Below are 16565 nucleotides of genomic sequence, written 5' to 3'. Positions count from 1 at the left end.
AAGAGAACTGCAAGGAACAGTATATAGGAGAAACCAAACAACCTCTAAACAAGCGGCTTTACCAACATCGCAGAGCCAACCCAAGTGGACCTGAGTCTGCAGTGCATCTTCACCTGAAGGCCACAAACTACACGTTCGAGGACAGTGAAGTCCGAATTCTAGCCAGAGAGAAAGGATGGTTTGAGCGAGGAGTGAAAGAAGCCATCTTTGTCAAGAAGGATAAAACCTTCTCTTAATGAGAATGGTGGTCTCGGGTTTATTCTTCCAGCTATCTACGGCAGTGTTTTGAAACCTAAACAAACCAAACCAGTTTCACCTGAGTCGTTAACAACTGAAAGAGATGACCAGTTTGGGGAGGGAGTCACTGGCTCCCCAACCCCTAGCTGAGGATAAAGGACTCTTAACGACCCGAAACCATGTAGGCTAAGTTGACATTACCATGCAGTTTCAGGTCTGACTCCTCTCCCATGAGCGCATATGTACCAGCTCTTCGTCCAGCTTATTCAGAATTGACAAAGCCTCTTGGGTAAGAGGTGAAACGTCTTCTAACTTTAAAACCAAGTCCAGATGACATCCCCTAAACCTACTACAATAGAACCAACCTGGATGAATGAGAGTCTTCATAGACAAACTAACCTTCAACTAAACCTGCTCCAGACCAGGTTATGTTCAGAGCATGAGTTGCTATGGCAACTTGACATACCCTGAAACATACCTCCATTTCTGGAACCGAAAACTGAGGTTATCCACTTCCTTAGCCTCAAACTTACCGTGGGAGCTAGCATAACCTGCTTTCTGGAATACCCCCCAGCACCAGATGAAGGCATGTATACTGACTGACTGACGACACACAGGTGAAAACAATCAGGGGGGATTGGGACCAGGGAACCTATGACATGCAGGAAGAAACCTTCAAAATAAAACTGAAAGCTGAACTAAGGCATACAGAACCCCAATCACCACAGTAACAAAACAGGAAGCAAAAACCTAAGGCAAAAAAAAAAAAAATCACAACAAATTCAAAATAAACAATAAACAAACAAACAAACAAAATCCACTGTCATGATTTGAACTTGTTGTCTTGTTTTTGGTCCTTGTTCTGTCTTGTTTCTGTTTCCTGTTTTATTTTGAAAGTCTCCTGTCTTGTCTGTTTTCTTGAGTTTTACTTCCTTTGGTCCCCATCAGCCCTGATCGTGTCCACCTGTGTCTTGTCTGTATATAAGTCTTGTCTCTGCCTTCCTCCTGGGTTGGTCCATTATTCCTGTTCCGGTGTTCATGTCATGTCATGCCATGTTCCTCGTTCCTTGTTCCTTGTTCCTTGTCTCATGCCACGTCACAGTGAGTTTTTGTTTTTTGGTTTTGTCATCCTGCTCGGCAGCGCCCTTTGTTTGTAATTAAACCCCTTGCCCTTGAACCGTGTGCCTCCGCCTCTGCATTCTGGGTCCTACCGGCTCTCGAGCCACCTCACCGTGACATCCACCTTCCAAACTTATAAACCATATTCTGATTTGTCAAATAACATGTAGATATCCAATCAACTCACTATTTCAACTGCAGCTAAACATTTAAATCAAGTTCAGATTGTTTTATTAGTCAATGATCAAATAAGCAATCAGAGGTTTTAGAAATATTCACACCAGTAAAAAAGGTTTAGCCTGCAGTGATGATTTTGTATGTTTATTTCACTCTTTTAAGTCAGCTCCAACCATAAAGGATTCTGGTTTTCTCATTAACAAAATTATTTTTCCAGTTTTGTTTAGCCTTCAGCGACATTCTACCGCTGTTGGTGTTTGTGCTAAAAACTGAACTAAAGGTACAATAAATCTGACACGTGTAAACCTTTAGCTACATTTAAATCCAAAAAGTGTTGAAATGCACCCACCCATGGAAATAAAGGGAATTTTCTTCATCACCATTTTGAAGTCATGTTTGTCCTTGATGACTGGGGGTTTGGGGTCGTCGGGGGCAACGGATGCTGCGGTTCAGAGACGTCTTTTTCAGAGAAGCTCCTGAATGATTCAGGGAACATCAATGCTGTCACCAAATAAGAGTCTGTGGCTTTAAAAGTCGGATCACTAAAGCAGCTTGAAAGCTTCGCCACACAAGAATGAAAATGCATTTTAAAAATAAAAAAAAGAAACAGAGCTGACAAAATGTCTAACTTCAATTTTGAAAACAGGGAAAACCCAGAAATCCTTTGAACAGTGAACTCTTCGGTTGATCGGTTTGTAATCAGATCATTCACATTCCTCTGAACTGCTGCATGATGGACAGAAGGTGTTCGCTGCGCTTCTGGATGTTGATGTTCTCCTCCCTCAGCCTCTCCTGCTCCTGCTGCACCTCCTCCTGAGGAAAACACAGACCCATCAGCTCCCTTTGATTATGGACGCTCTGCATCCTGAGCAGCACAGGCTGTACACGCCGCTGGTCCGCTCCCACATTTTTCCTCAAATCCATAAAACATTTTCAAGTTTTACCCAAATAGCCACAAAAGAGCCAATTCTTAACCTCATTTTCTGATGCTGCTTAATCACATTTTATTTTAGAGGCCCACTCCAATGTAAATGGTGTTTTGGATGCTTTGACGTGTTTTTGTAGCATTTTTCTGATGATGGAGGACATTTCTAAAGAATATTAAGATTAAAACTGCGTTTCTGGGTTTTTCTTTATGCAGTGTTGTGAATAAGGAGCAGACGAGAAAATGCTGTCTGAAAAAGATCATATATGTGACATAAAAAATACGTCGCCTGCCACGACTCAGTCCAAATGGTTTTATCCATTTATGTCATTTTGAAATGATTTTCATTTTGCTTTGCTTCCAGCCAGCAAGAAAAACTCTATAAATCCAAAAATACACACAATGGTTTAGGTCGGTTTGATTAACAACTCTCCTCAGGCACATCGATCTGGTTGGATCAATGGAATACAAATTGATGTATTGATTATTCGTTTCATCCCTAATTCTCATACATAAATGGAAGGTATTAACACCACTGTGCAGATGGCCTCCACATTTTCATGTTGCTTAGCTTCCAGTCACCAAGTACACTCTATAAATGCAAAAATACATACATGGAAGCAGTAAAACATGCATATAAAAGCCTCAGGTTAGCAGTCTAATAATGTGAGCCTCAGCAACAACAATGTCACTGCAACCAAACCTGCTTTTTTTTTTCCCAGCAGACCATTGCAGAACAGTGAACACAAATTCTGACTAGAAAATCGGATCAGAGACATGACTGATGCAGTCGATTATATAACTGTGCCCGTTGGCTTTCTTAGGTTATTGTGTGAACACAGATATTACTGTTAGTGCTAGAAACTTGTTGGTGTTTTTTATATTTTTAGTGTCTTTTGTTTGCTTACACTTACCCTGAGTCTGCAGAGCTCCCTCCTCTCTCTGTCATTTTCTTCAGCTCTTGCTCGAAGCCATGCTTCATTTTGGGATCGATGCCTTTCCACCATCTCCTGCAGCTCCTGATGCCAAAACAAACACACAAATATTGAACCTGACAGAGTCTAACGTCTTAAAAAGATATCTGGTATGTTTATATATGAGCTATATATTGGTTAGATGGATGGATGGATGGATGGATGGTTGTCTGGATGGATGGTTGGATGGATGTTGGATGGTTGGTTGGATGGTTGGATGCATGAGTGGTTGGTTGGATGGAAGGCTAGATGTTGGATGGATGGATGGATGGATGTTGAATGGTTGGATGGATGGATGGATGGTTGGATGGATGGATGGATGGATGGATGGATGGTTGGATGGATGGATGGTTGGATGGAAGGATGGTTGGATGGATGGATGTTGGATGGTTGGATGCATGAATGGTTGGTTGGATGGATGGATGGATGGATGGTTGGATGGAAGGATGGTTGGATGTATGGATGTTGGATGGTTGGTTGGATGGGTCGGATGCATGAGTGGATGGATGGACGGCTGGATGTTGGATGGTTGGTTGGATGATTGGATGCATGAGTGGATGGATGGATGGATGTTGGATGGTTGGTTGGATGGATGGTTGGATGGATGGATGGCTAGATGTTGGATGGTTGGTTGGATGGATGGATGGCTAGATGTTGGATGGTTGGTTGGATGATTGGATGCATGAGTGGATGGATGGATGGATGGATGTTGGATGGTTGGTTGGATGGATGGTTGGATGGATGGACGGCTAGATGTTGGATGGTTGGATGGATGGATGGATGGCTAGATGTTGGATGGTTGGTTGGATGGTTGGATGGATGGATGGATGGATGGATGGATGGATGGATGGTTGGATGGATGGATGGTTGGATGGATGGATGGTTGGATTGATGTTGGATGGTTGGTTGGTTGGATGGTTGGATGCATGAGTGGTTGGTTGGATGGAAGGATAGTTGGATGGATGGATGGATGGATGGATGGATGTTGGATGGTTGGTTGGATGGTTGGATGGATGGATGGATGGCTAGATGTTGGATGGTTGGTTGGATGGTTGGATGGATGGCTAGATGTTGGATTGTTGGTTGGATGGTTGGATGGATGGATGGCTAGATGTTGGATGGATGGTTGGATGCATGAGTGGATGGATGGATGGATGTTGGATGGTTGGTTGGATGGATGGATGGCTAGATGTTGGATTGTTGGTTGGATGGTTGGATGGATGGATGGCTAGATGTTGGATGGATGGTTGGATGCATGAGTGGATGGATGGTTGGATGGATGTTGGATGGTTGTTTGGACGGATGGTTGGATGGATGGATGGCTAGATGTTGAGGGTTGGGTGGATGGATGGATAGTTGGATGGATGGATGGTTGGATGGAAGGATGGTTGGATGTTGGATGGTTGGTTGGATGGTTGGATGCATGAGTGGTTGGTTGGATGGAAGGATAGTTGGATGGATGGATGGCTAAATGTTGGATGGATGGATGGATGGATAGTTGGATGGATGGATGGTTGGATGGAAGGATGGTTGGATGGATGGATGTTGGATGGTTGGTTGGATGGTTGGATGCATGAGTGGTTGGTTGGATGGAAGGATAGTTGGATGGATGGATGGATGTTGGATGGTTGGTTGGATGGATGGTTGGATGGATGGATGGCTAGATGTTGGATGGTTGGGTGGATGGATGGATGGATGGATGGATGTATGGCTAGATGTTGGACGGTTGGTTGGATGGATGGATGGCTAGATGTTGGATTGTTGGTTGGATGGTTGGATGGATGGATGGCTAGATGTTGGATGGATGGTTGGATGCATGAGTGGATGGATGGTTGGATGGATGTTGGATGGTTGTTTGGACGGATGGCTGGATGGATGGATGGCTAGATGTTGGATGGTTGGATGGATGGATGGATAGTTGGATGGATGGATGGATGGAAGGATGGTTGGATGGATGGATGTTGGATGGTTGGTTGGATGGTTGGATGCATGAGTGGTTGGTTGGATGGAAGGATAGTTGGATGGATGGATGGCTAAATGTTGGATGGATGGATGGATGGATAGTTGGATGGATGGATGGTTGGATGGAAGGATGGTTGGATGGATGGATGTTGGATGGTTGGTTGGATGGTTGGATGCATGAGTGGTTGGTTGGATGGAAGGATAGTTGGATGGATGGATGGATGTTGGATGGTTGGTTGGATGGATGGTTGGATGGATGGATGGCTAGATGTTGGACGGTTGGTTGGATGGTTGGATGGATGGATGTTGGATGGTTGGTTGGGTGGCTGGATGGATGGCTAGATGTTGGATGGTTGTATGGACAGTCATGTGACTGTTGACCTGCTGATGTTGTTGCCTGCGAACGTCGTGAGCTTTCTTCTCGTCTCTCAGAGCAGCAGCAGCTGTGGACAGCTCCGATCTCTCTCTAGGAAAACATATTCATTCAGCTGTGAAACATAACTGGAAATCAAATTAAAGTTCTCATTGTGACTTTTCTAATTGGTCCTTTGATGAGGTCAAATTGGACGAAATAAAGAGGCAACTGTGACGGGAAGACTGACCTTTCTAGTTTCTGGAACTCCTGGTCTAACAGGGCGAAGGCCGTCTGAATCATCTTCCCAGCCTGATCTCGAGCTGCACTGAAGTCTCTGTGGAGACTCACCTGCAGTAAGAAAAATGCACCTGTGTTTGCTGGCAACACCCGTTTTGATCTCTCTTCAACAGAGATAACATTTCAGCAGCTTGAAGCTGAAGAGCTAGTTAGAAACCATACAGAGTTGATTAGCATGAGTGCTACCTGTGCACTGACTGCAGGGCTCCTGGACTGCACGGCTGGACTCACTGCCCCACCAAGCTCATAGCGGACGTTAGGAACTTTAGTGGGAGTGAAGCTGACAAAATGAAACCAGAGTTTGAAAACTGAGAGATGAGACTGAAACCGAGCGAGCCAACGAGCGGCAGACAGACTCAGAATGAAACAAACACGTGTGCTCAGAAGCTGCTGACCTGTAACTGATGCCCTGGAGACCAAACTCCGACAGAATCTCCTTCATCACTGGAGAGAAAACCAACATCTCACACAACTGCTGTTCCCAAACCTCTGTGGTTGTTTCATGAATCCGTCAATCATTTTCACAAGAGTTATCCACTTCCTCCACAAATTAAAAGTGCTGCAGGTTTTTCTAGAGCATCATATACCAGTAGTGTAAAACAAAACACCATCTGGGGTTTTTTTTGCTGAAGCACTTATGGCTGAAAGAAACATTTGAACATTTTCTGGTTTGCTGTGTGTGAGTGTAAAGCTACAGGAAAATACAGTTTCAACAGCAGATATTCTTCACAATCACAATTGGACAGTACAGTGTCTCTACTGCCAGGCTGAGATCTGAGCAAGAAGAACTCACTGCAGGGCCAGCATGAACGTCTCCAGCTGCTTAATTCACTAAATCGACAGAAGAACAGGGGGGGCGAGTGAGAGAGTACAGCTGCCCACATATGCTGTCAAATCTTTCTTTTTAACTGGTTTAAGACGATATCACAAAGCTGCTGTGTACAGTTTGCGCGTATTGCATGGTGAAAACTGGTCATATGTGCATATATGTGGAAAAAGTGAGAAAAGTTGTGGTCTTTACGTGAAATTTTCCCAGATTTATCACGAATAAACCAGGTTAAAACCACGGAAGAAGTACAAACAAACCACACAACATGATATGAGCGCCGTATACGTGATATAAAAGTTATACACCGGTGGTTCATGCGTGAAAAATCCGTTTGACATACATGGAACGGTGGTGCGTATTCGTCTCAGAAAAATCACACACAATTGTGTAAGATTTGCGTGATGATTGCATATAAATGATGTAAATTACGCGTAAACTGCATAAATCACAACCAGCCAAACATTTAGAACAGCTCAAGACTGACCCTTCTACCAAAACCCTTGATGGACATCTGCAGACATCGATGAATGACGACCGCATGAAACACGTATGAATGACGTAGATCACGCATGGATCACAAAAGACCAACATTTCATGCGTGGAAAATGCGCAAAATGTACGTAGTGGTTGTGTGACACAGCCTTTACATCCTGGTGCTCTGACCTGTTCAATTAAAAGATTCTAGGACCAAACTTTGACCTTTAACCTTTACCTTAGCTCCTGCTGTGGTACGTATATAAGGCGGCAGTGGCTCAGGCGGTTGAGCAGGTCGTCCAATGATCAAAGGGTCAGCGGTTTGATCCCCACTCCCCCCAGTCAACCGTCGTTGTGTCCCTGGGCAAGTCCACCCCACCCTCCAGCATTGCCCCACCGGTGTGTGAATGAATGCTTATGAATGTCCTGGGGCCTCATTTATAAAGCTTTGCGTAGGATTTGCGTCAGAAATGGCGTACGGATGAAACATAGGACGTGCGTACGCAAAGAAATATTCGGATTTATAAAACCGTGCGCACGCACATCCTACGCATCTTTCCCTTAATAAATCACAACCGATTCTAAATGCAGCGCAGCTTTTTGCGGCTTCATGACACGCCCATAGTTGCCCATAAATAGTCCGTGAAATGCCCACAAATGAATATTCATTGATTGCGGAACCATGGCAAACACAGAGAGGAAATCAAAAAAACGTAACTTCACTCAATGTGAAGTAGAAGTTATCGTTGGCGAGGTGGAAAAGAGGAGAAAAGTGTTGTTTGGAGGGCACAGTGTGGGCATTACTAATGCCATAAAGGCACTTGAGTGGCAAACGGTGGCAGACGCCGTAAATGCTGTAGCCTCACAACCATTCGAGGTTGTGAGGCTACAGCGCTCCATCGGGGGTGGCGGGGGGGGGGACACTGGAGCGCCAGATGCATGCGCCGGGGGGACCGGAGCGCCAGATGCACCGGGTGACACGCGTGGTTCCTCCGAGTGCTCCTCTGTAACGCCGGGCCCAAAAGCCCGCAGAGGTCCAACAGGACGGCTGGAGGAAGTCAGAACCGGCTCATAACCCACTCGTCTTCATTTGCCAGCACGTCTTCTTGCTGTCTAAAGATGCGTTCACTCCGAATTCTTCCATTTGCCACATCTTCTAAGAGCGTAAGATCAGCCATTGTGCGTCATTACGCATTGTGATGGGGCATTTTATTTCCCTCCATTTAATTACATCTGACAAGCTACAGATGTCGGTAATAATCCACGTGGAAATGGGAAATTGATCAGCAAATGTAATTTCTTGTTGCTTTCTGAATGGTTGAGACATACGCCATACATTGTTTTATCAAAAATAAAACAAACTAAAGGCATATGCATGAATAATTCCATAGCTTATGAAGAAATGTTTTAATATGAAAACAACTTTCCCCAGTGGATAATTAGTACGTCCGTCCGTCCGTCCGTCCGTCCGTCCGTCCGTCCGTCCGCACGCCCGCACCTATATTTGCTCCGCCAGACGGACACATTGACGAGAATATCAGTTTTGTACATTATTTCGTTCTGTTAACTATATTATTTATGAGGATGAATTGCACAACATGCCAATATTGCAGAACATATTTCACTTTTCTTTTTCCAAATAAGTGTTCATTTGAATTTCTGTTGTAATTTTCGTTTGATTGTTTTGTTTGTTTGACTGCTGATCGATCAAACGGGTGTTGGTGTAGCTGTTAAGTGTAAGACTTGCTTTGTGAAGTCTTCATGTTATTTCTGAGAGGCAGTATTGTCATTTTCACTTTCACGTGTTTCTTCCATCTGCCGACGGCGTCGCCGTTTCTCATTTCACCCGTTTTTGTGCGTACGCCTGGGTCAGAGCTTGCGTGGAGGACCGCACATTTTCCCGTCAAGTTTGCTTTTTATAAATCTCAACTATTGCGTAGAGAGTGGCGTACGCCTTCTTTTGTGCGTACGCAACCTTTATAAATGAGGCCCCTGGTGATGGTCAGAGGGGCTGTAGGCGCATACCGGGAGCCACGCCTCTGTCTGTCTGCCCCAGGGCAGTTGAGGCTGCATCAGCAGTTACCATCACCAAGTATGAATGAATGAATGACTGAATGATGGACACATTGGAAGAAGTTTGAGCATCTGGAAAAGCAGATAAATCTAATCCATTATTATTATTAAGCTGGAACCTAATTATAACCAAAACCTCTGCTAACCAAAACGACTCTGACTGTTTACTTCTGGTGACGTCATAAGACCAACGAAGGCACTTCATTGTCATTATATACTAAAAGTATACTGGTTAAGAAATATTTGTTCAAGCCACATGTGTGTGTATGTGATGGTGCCAACAAGTGGATCTGGGGGGTATTCCAGGAAGCATGTTTAAACTCCCCTGACTTTAACCCTGAACTCTGGCTGAAATCCGCCTGAACTTGCTTACTCTGGGTATGTCGGTTCCAAAAGACTGGAAATGAGTTAGCGTAATTACGCTCCACTTGGTAACCCTGGGTTAATGCACGTGCACAGCAGGTACATAAAGACATTCTCAATGGATCGCCGATTTCCGGAGTCACCATGAAAACGCGTGGAGAAAAAAAGTGAGCGCTATACTTCAGTGAGACGGAGTCTGAGATTTTAATGATGGCTATGAAGATTATACGACCATCAAAAAAGTAATATGGCTGCATCATCAGCAAAAGAAAGAGTTTCTACTTGTAGTAGAAGAACAGACAAAGTAAAGGCACAAGTTTCTGATCTTATTTCCATTTTCCTTGTGAAACATATATATATATATATATATATATATATATATATATATATATATATATATATATATATATATATATAACTTATCCAATTTTGCCGCCTTAAATGAATTACTTCTATTGGTAACAAATAATTGAGTTAAATTTATTCAACCTAATTTCTTACGTCTATAAAACTTAATTAGTGTTTATTCAACTCAAATTTACATATTTATTTAACTAAATGTCATTTACTCCAATTCAATTATTATTTTTTCCATCTTAATGAATTTTAATTCTTGAAATCTCAAATGTCTACGTTTGAGCCGGCAGATAAACTCATTTTTATAACAATAAAAAGAAAAAAAACATACATGTCTAAAGAGTACATCCATTTAAGAATTTTCCACATTGTGTTTGTCTCATTTGGCTGTATGGGTGCTATATAAACTCATCATCCTCTTCCTCCCTCTCACTCATGGTGCAGAGACTTAATGATAGTAGGACAAAATGAATCGTCAAAACACACTAAAACAGCTAAACAACTAAACACATTTGGTGAAAAACCCACACTTAAACCCAAATCCAGACAGGCAAAGGGAATGGTATCCCACAATCCCTTGCGGTGCCGATCTAACAGCAGCACCAAAGTTACACCTACTTAATTGAATTAATTTGAATGAAAGTAAAATAAATGTCTGAAAACTATGTGTTATTTTTAAACTGACTTAACAAAAAATTGATTTTTTAATGATCTTAACTGAAGCAAATAATTAAGTTAGATCAAAGTATAAAGTTGACTTTTCCAACATCCATATGTGGTCTTATCACCCTCTCACGGTGGAAAAAGTATTATCTGAGCTTCTTCATCCACTAAATCATCTTCAAATGGACACGCCATGCTGCTTCACCTCTCTGAAAACAAACTAACCTTCAACTAAACCTGCTCCAGACCAGGTTATGTTCAGAGCATGAGTTGCTATGGCAACTTGACATACCCTGAAACATACCTTCATTTCTGGAACTGAAAGCTGAGGTTATCAACTTCCTTAGCCTCAAACTTACTATGGTAACTAGCATAACCTGCTTCCTGGAATACCCCCCTGAGCAAGTCCTTCCACAGGGGTAAACATCATTTCTCCTTCCACTTGTGAGCTAAATTTGGTCCATTCCAGGATAGATTAAATGCAAAGAACACATTTCCTTTGTCACATCATTGAAAAATATAAAGGAGTTTAATGTTTACACAGAAATGACCTAAAGGAGTCCGGTCACGATGTCCGGTTTCTGCTACTCCCCTCTGTGGCCTAGTAATCCGCTGGATTACTCACACCTGTTCTGCTGCCGGCTTAAACACCTGCTTCTTCATCACTTCCTGCTGAGACGTCATCAGCAGTCTTCCTCGGTCGGCCCTGTTCCTACGCATGTCTGACCCCCACTGGTTTGAAGACCCACCCTTCTGCACGGAACAGCCCAAGAGTTTAAACTGCCATTCATGATCCCATATTTGTCCTTGAAGGTCTATCCCCATGTTTGTTTTGGTTCCACCGCTCATTTGGCTCAATCCTGATGTTCACAGGGTTTATAACAAAGCTGTCAAACTCTAAGAGCCTCTGTGCCACAGTGAATGTTAAAAAGCAAAATGTGTCTTTTTGAGTCCTTGGCAGCATGAAGTGTGTCCTGTTTTGTCCAGAACTTTCTCTACTCTTCCTGCTGAGCTGCACAGTACCTGGTTGTCTTTCAGAGGGGTTGATCAACTTCATCACCTTTAGATCATTAAAATCCTGCTCTTCGTTTTTCCCCCCAAACACATACAGCTGTGAAACAGAGACAGACATCATCAGAGGCCCACTCTGTCGGGCCGAGCTGTCTGAGCGAAACCTGGAGCCGTCCTCTGACATGGCTGTGGAGGATGAAGGCAGAGTGTCCGTGTCGACGGGCCGGAGGAATCCCGAAGTACAGAGGAACCTTCCACTTCATCTTTGCTGAGGACAGAACCAGAAACCCCTTTAAGCTCTTCTGTTGCTCCTCTGAGAATCAGCTGTTCTTCCCTCACCAATACTGAGTTTATGGATTTCATTGGTTGATGTGACCGTGCCGTCCTCCTTTGTGCTTTTCCCTCCAAAAAGGTAAATGTCCTAAAAGGAGTAAAACTGGTCACATGTTTTGTTTTTCTTCGGTAGTGTTTGCTGTTTGTATGACTGTCGACACAAAATATTATAGACTTTTGAACCATCTGAAAAAAAAGAAAATTTTCTACTAGACAGAAACAAAAGTTCTGTTTTTTTCTTCTGTTGGACAAACAAATGGCAGCATTTTATAGCGTCGACTTATTTTGGAATACACACACACGTGCACACACGCACACACACACACACACATACAAACACACACTTTTCTAAAAGCAACATTTCAGATCTGGATTAAAAGCCTAAATCTGTTCGTTAATTCTATTTTTGTGTCGCAAATGTTCAAATATGCAGTCATTTATGTAAAATCTGAGGGAAAAAATGCAACTAAAAATGTTTTTAACCAAATTTCCCAAATCAACGCCTGGACAGCTGTTCATGACCCCAACTGGCATCAGGATGGAAGAGGGTCTGCTGATAAACAAGCCGTGTGTGCGTGTGTTTGTGCATGTGTGTGCATGCATGTGGGTGTGTGTGCGTGTGTGCATGTGTTTGTGCACGTGTGTGCATGCATGTGGGTGTGTGTGTGTGTGTGCGTGTGTGTGCATGCATGTGTGTGTGTGTGTGTGTGTGTGTGTGTGTGTGTGTGTGTGTGTGTGTGTGTGTGTGTGTGTGTGTGTGTTGTGTGCACACATGTGTACCTTGTCATGATGTGCAGTTAGGGTTTGACCGCTGCAGGCTGCAGGAGCTTCTCCTTTCACGTCCCGTTTTTCCCACATCAGGTTTTCTAAAACAAATGGAATCATGAAAGAAGGTTCAAACTGTTAAGATGATGTTAAAATACTACATTTTGCATCTTTATCTCATATTTTATTGCAAATTGTTACATCCTAGTTGTTCATGATTTTTTTCCGTCTCTTAGATTTCTGTGGTTTCATTTCTGATAAACGTTGTTAATGTGATAAAGCTCCAGAATTTATAAAGGTGATCAACTTTTCCAATGAACAGTTAACCAGATGCATTGATTAAACATGGCTGCTGTGTAATGATTTAATTAGAAAGAAAGCAAGGTAGGAAAAAGAAATATGTCCCGTGGTCTGAACCATGTTCCCTAGAGCAGTGTTTTTCAACCTTCTTTGAGCCACGGCACACTTTAACCCTGACAAAAATCCCGCGGCACACCAGCATCCAAAAAAAAAAAAAGCAGAAATTCACGGTCTGTATTGATCGACCTCCTCGTAAGTTCCAAATCCACCCTTTCCAAAATTCCTAATTTTAACATTTCCATCGATTCCTCTCCAGTTTTCCCCTCCCCTCAAGTAAAGAGTCTGGGTGTCATCCTTGATAGTACATTATCATTTCAATCCCACATCAATAGCATTACTCGGTCAGCCTACTATCATTTACGTAATATTAATCGTCTCCGCCCCTCCCTCACCATCCACTCTGCCTCCATTTTAGTTCATAGTCTGGTCACTTCTCGTCTCGACTATTGTAATGCTCTTCTCTATGGTCTTCCCAACAAAACTCTAAATAAGCTTCAATTGGTCCAGAATTCAGCTGCCCGCATCATCACCAGAACCCCCTCCTTCCATCACATCACTCCCGTTCTCCAGCAGTTGCACTGGCTTCCAGTAGCCTTTAGGATTAAGTTCAAGCTCCTTCTCTACACTTTCAAAGCCCTCCATAGCCTGGCTCCCTCCTATCTCTCTAATCTCCTCCATGTTAACACTCCCTCTCGCTCTCTTCGATCTTCTTCCTCCCTTCAGCTCTCTGTCCCTCCGGCCCGTATGGTCACCATGGGGAGCCGTGCCTTCAGTCGCTCTGCTCCCCAACTCTGGAACTCTCTCCCCCCAGACCTCCGTAACACTGACTCCTTTCTGATCTTCAAATCCAGACTCAAAACCTTTCTGTTCAAGCTTGCATTTCCGGAACACAGTTTCTCATTTTCTGTCAGCTGATTTTATTAATGAATCCACTTTATTTATTGTTTTTAACTTGTGATTTTATTGTGTTTTACCTCTAACTTTGTACAGTGACCTTGGGTGTTTTGAAAGGCGCTTTTAAATAAAATGTATTATTATTATTATTATGTGATTAAGCCTTCAAGAATGATTGGCGGAGACAGTTAAAGGGGCGGGACTTTTCCTTACACAGTTATAGCTGCAGCTAAATCGCGGTACCGTGATTCTTATCAAAATGTCTTTAAAAAAATAAATAAACACAAAGAAAAAGTAATTTTAAGATCTTTTATATTCCTAACTACTCAGTGTTTTATCAGGGCCTGTTTGGATGAACACAGAGCTCATTTCCTGGAGATGGAAAATGTTTTTAGATCAGTTAATGAGGGCAATTTCTCCACGGCGCACTTGACCATCTCCCACGACACACTAGTGTGCCGCGGCACACTGGTTGAAAAACACTGCCCTAGAGGATCAAAGCTGATCTGACAGAGAGCATCCACATGTCTCCATACCTGTAGAAAGAACGTACAGGTCTTTACAGAAGTCTCCCGCGACTCCACAACCTCCAAACATGAACACCTGATCACCAGCCAGGGCACAGCTCTGACCCCACCTGCAACCACACAGAAATACACCAGAATGGGATTTTAACTGGACTGTGAACTACTGCCGGGTTCCTGAAAAGACTTTCACTGCCTTTTCATGAACTACTTCAACTAGAATCTCACAGAGCAGGAGGCAGTGATCCGTGTGTTTTAACTGGAGTCCAGGTGAGAGACACTGAAACAGATGAGAAAACTGAACTCTGTCTTTGTTTTCTTTTACTGAGGTGTTTTTTCTTCTTCTAAATGCTGAGATAATGTTCGCGAGTGTCTCATTATTTAACCTGTGTTGAAGAGCATGAGGTCGTCCGCTGGATGGCCGTTCAAAACGCCTCCGTATGTGTAGATGTTGTCTCCAACAGCAACAGAGCTGTGCCTGAGGGTCCTGGGGGCCACGCCCCCAACTGCTAACCACTCCCAGGTGAGGGACACTGTGACACCAGAGCAGGGTCAAAAAAGCCTTGTGCCTGTGATGATGTCACATCCTCACCTATGTCGAAGCTGTAGACCCCCGGCAGACATTCAGCGGCGTCGGGACAGGAAGCTCCTCCAAACAGATACAGCCGTCCCTTAGCGACACTGAACCAACAAGACACACAGAAAACAAAAACCGTTTCACAAAAGCAGAATATTTCTTTTGGGCAGTGATCTAAGTCAGGTTGGGGTCTGGGACTGACCACAGAGTGTGTCCCTCTCTGGCAGACGGTACCTCACCAGCCTGTGGAATCTCCTCCCAGGTCGCATCGTCAGGATTCACTGCAGGCAGCAACAACAGCCAGACAAGGCAGTCAGTTTTGTGTAGTGTTTCTGTTGTCTGGGTTTGTCTGTTGCTTCTGTCACAGTCACACCAAGTTCAAGTTTTCAAGAATAAAGGACTAAAAACTGATGGAATATTTATTTCTTTTGTAAGTGACCGTGGTACAAAGCGGGATAACGGCCTTCGATGTGTTCAACCCGAATCTTCCACAGCGTGGACGCTCAGACGAGGAAAACAGAGAGGTTCATGGATCTATTTATCTGTAGGTGGATGACCAGAATGGGGCGGAGCTTGGAGCTTGTGGCCCCGCCCAGCATATTTTTTACATCACAAATGCAACCTTTTTTGAACTGCATTTTATCATCTCCTCCTGATTTACAGCAATTTGGATAAAGAAATACTCAGAAATGCACATTTGATTTCTTTATCCATGTCCTCCATCAAGGGAAAAATGTCACAAGAACATGTTAAAAGCACCAAAAACAGTATTTTTCTTTTTAATTGGAGTGGGTCTTTATGTTCATTGTTAATATCACTTTCTGCTCAAGTCTGAACTTCAGAGCTTTGTGGATCCTACCTGTTAGCATGTAGAAGTCATTGAAGTAAAGCGGCGTGTCCTGAAGGATGAAAGGCAGAGAAATGTTCAGAAACTCAGAGGCACGGAGTCATCAAAGCTAAAAACGGTCTGTCAAAACCTCTTGGTTGATGCTGCAGGCTCCCCCAAAAAGAAAGGCCACCTTTCCTGCCACAGCGAGCGCGTGGCCGTGCCTGCACAACCCAGACAGTGAAGAAACACAAGCTCACAAAGTTTGACTGAAATCTGCCCCAGACATCCAAAGAAGTAACACAGGTGAGCTTTGAAATTAGTCACACACAAAAAAACGCTTACATTTGGTCTGGGGGGGCAGTGACTTTGGACAGGTGGTGCAACCCCCCCCAATCCAATGCAATTAAACCAATTAGTGAGAAACCTTCTATGACATGATGATGCTCCCAAGTTGAAGTCAAACTCAC

The 16565-nt window shown here is 43.5% G+C and overlaps 1 protein-coding gene across 2 annotated transcripts; it reads right to left on the bottom strand.

The window, feature by feature from the left end:
- Window positions 1-1661: 1661 nt before the first annotated feature.
- On the bottom strand, window positions 1662-15549 carry LOC105358653 (acyl-CoA-binding domain-containing protein 6-like). 2 transcript variants are annotated; one of them, XM_023961113.1, is made up of 14 exons: window positions 15472-15549; window positions 15285-15373; window positions 15079-15225; window positions 14705-14805; window positions 12930-13015; window positions 12156-12237; window positions 11999-12084; window positions 11829-11916; window positions 6442-6490; window positions 6233-6326; window positions 5997-6097; window positions 5776-5860; window positions 3373-3477; window positions 1662-2346 (listed from the first exon to the last, which is right to left on the bottom strand). In XM_023961113.1, exons 2-14 carry the CDS (start codon window positions 15314-15316, stop codon window positions 2242-2244), a joined length of 1161 nt encoding a protein of 386 aa, XP_023816881.1. In that variant the 5' UTR covers window positions 15317-15373; window positions 15472-15549; the 3' UTR covers window positions 1662-2241. The 2 variants fall into 2 exon arrangements, with proteins under 2 accessions (XP_023816881.1, XP_023816882.1); XM_023961114.1 differs by lacking the exons at window positions 15285-15373; window positions 15472-15549 and having other exon boundaries at window positions 14921-15186.
- Window positions 15550-16565: the final 1016 nt, after the last annotated feature.

This window comes from Oryzias latipes, chromosome 12 (assembly GCF_002234675.1).
Source record: "Oryzias latipes chromosome 12, ASM223467v1".
In the NCBI taxonomy this organism is placed as follows: domain Eukaryota; kingdom Metazoa; phylum Chordata; class Actinopteri; order Beloniformes; family Adrianichthyidae; genus Oryzias; species Oryzias latipes.
This window is presented reverse-complemented; position numbering and strand designations above follow the sequence as displayed.

Excerpts from the sequence above, each read along its gene's own strand:
- LOC105358653 (XM_023961113.1), bottom strand. The coding sequence starts at position 15,316 with ATGTCTGCCGGGGGTCTACAGCTTCGACATAG. Across the intron at positions 12,085-12,155 it reads AATCCATAAACTCAGTATTG|CAAAGATGAAGTGGAAGGTT; the intron begins GTGAGGGAAGAA and ends TTCTGTCCTCAG. Across the intron at positions 6,327-6,441 it reads CTCCAGGGCATCAGTTACAG|CTTCACTCCCACTAAAGTTC; the intron begins GTCAGCAGCTTC and ends TCATTTTGTCAG.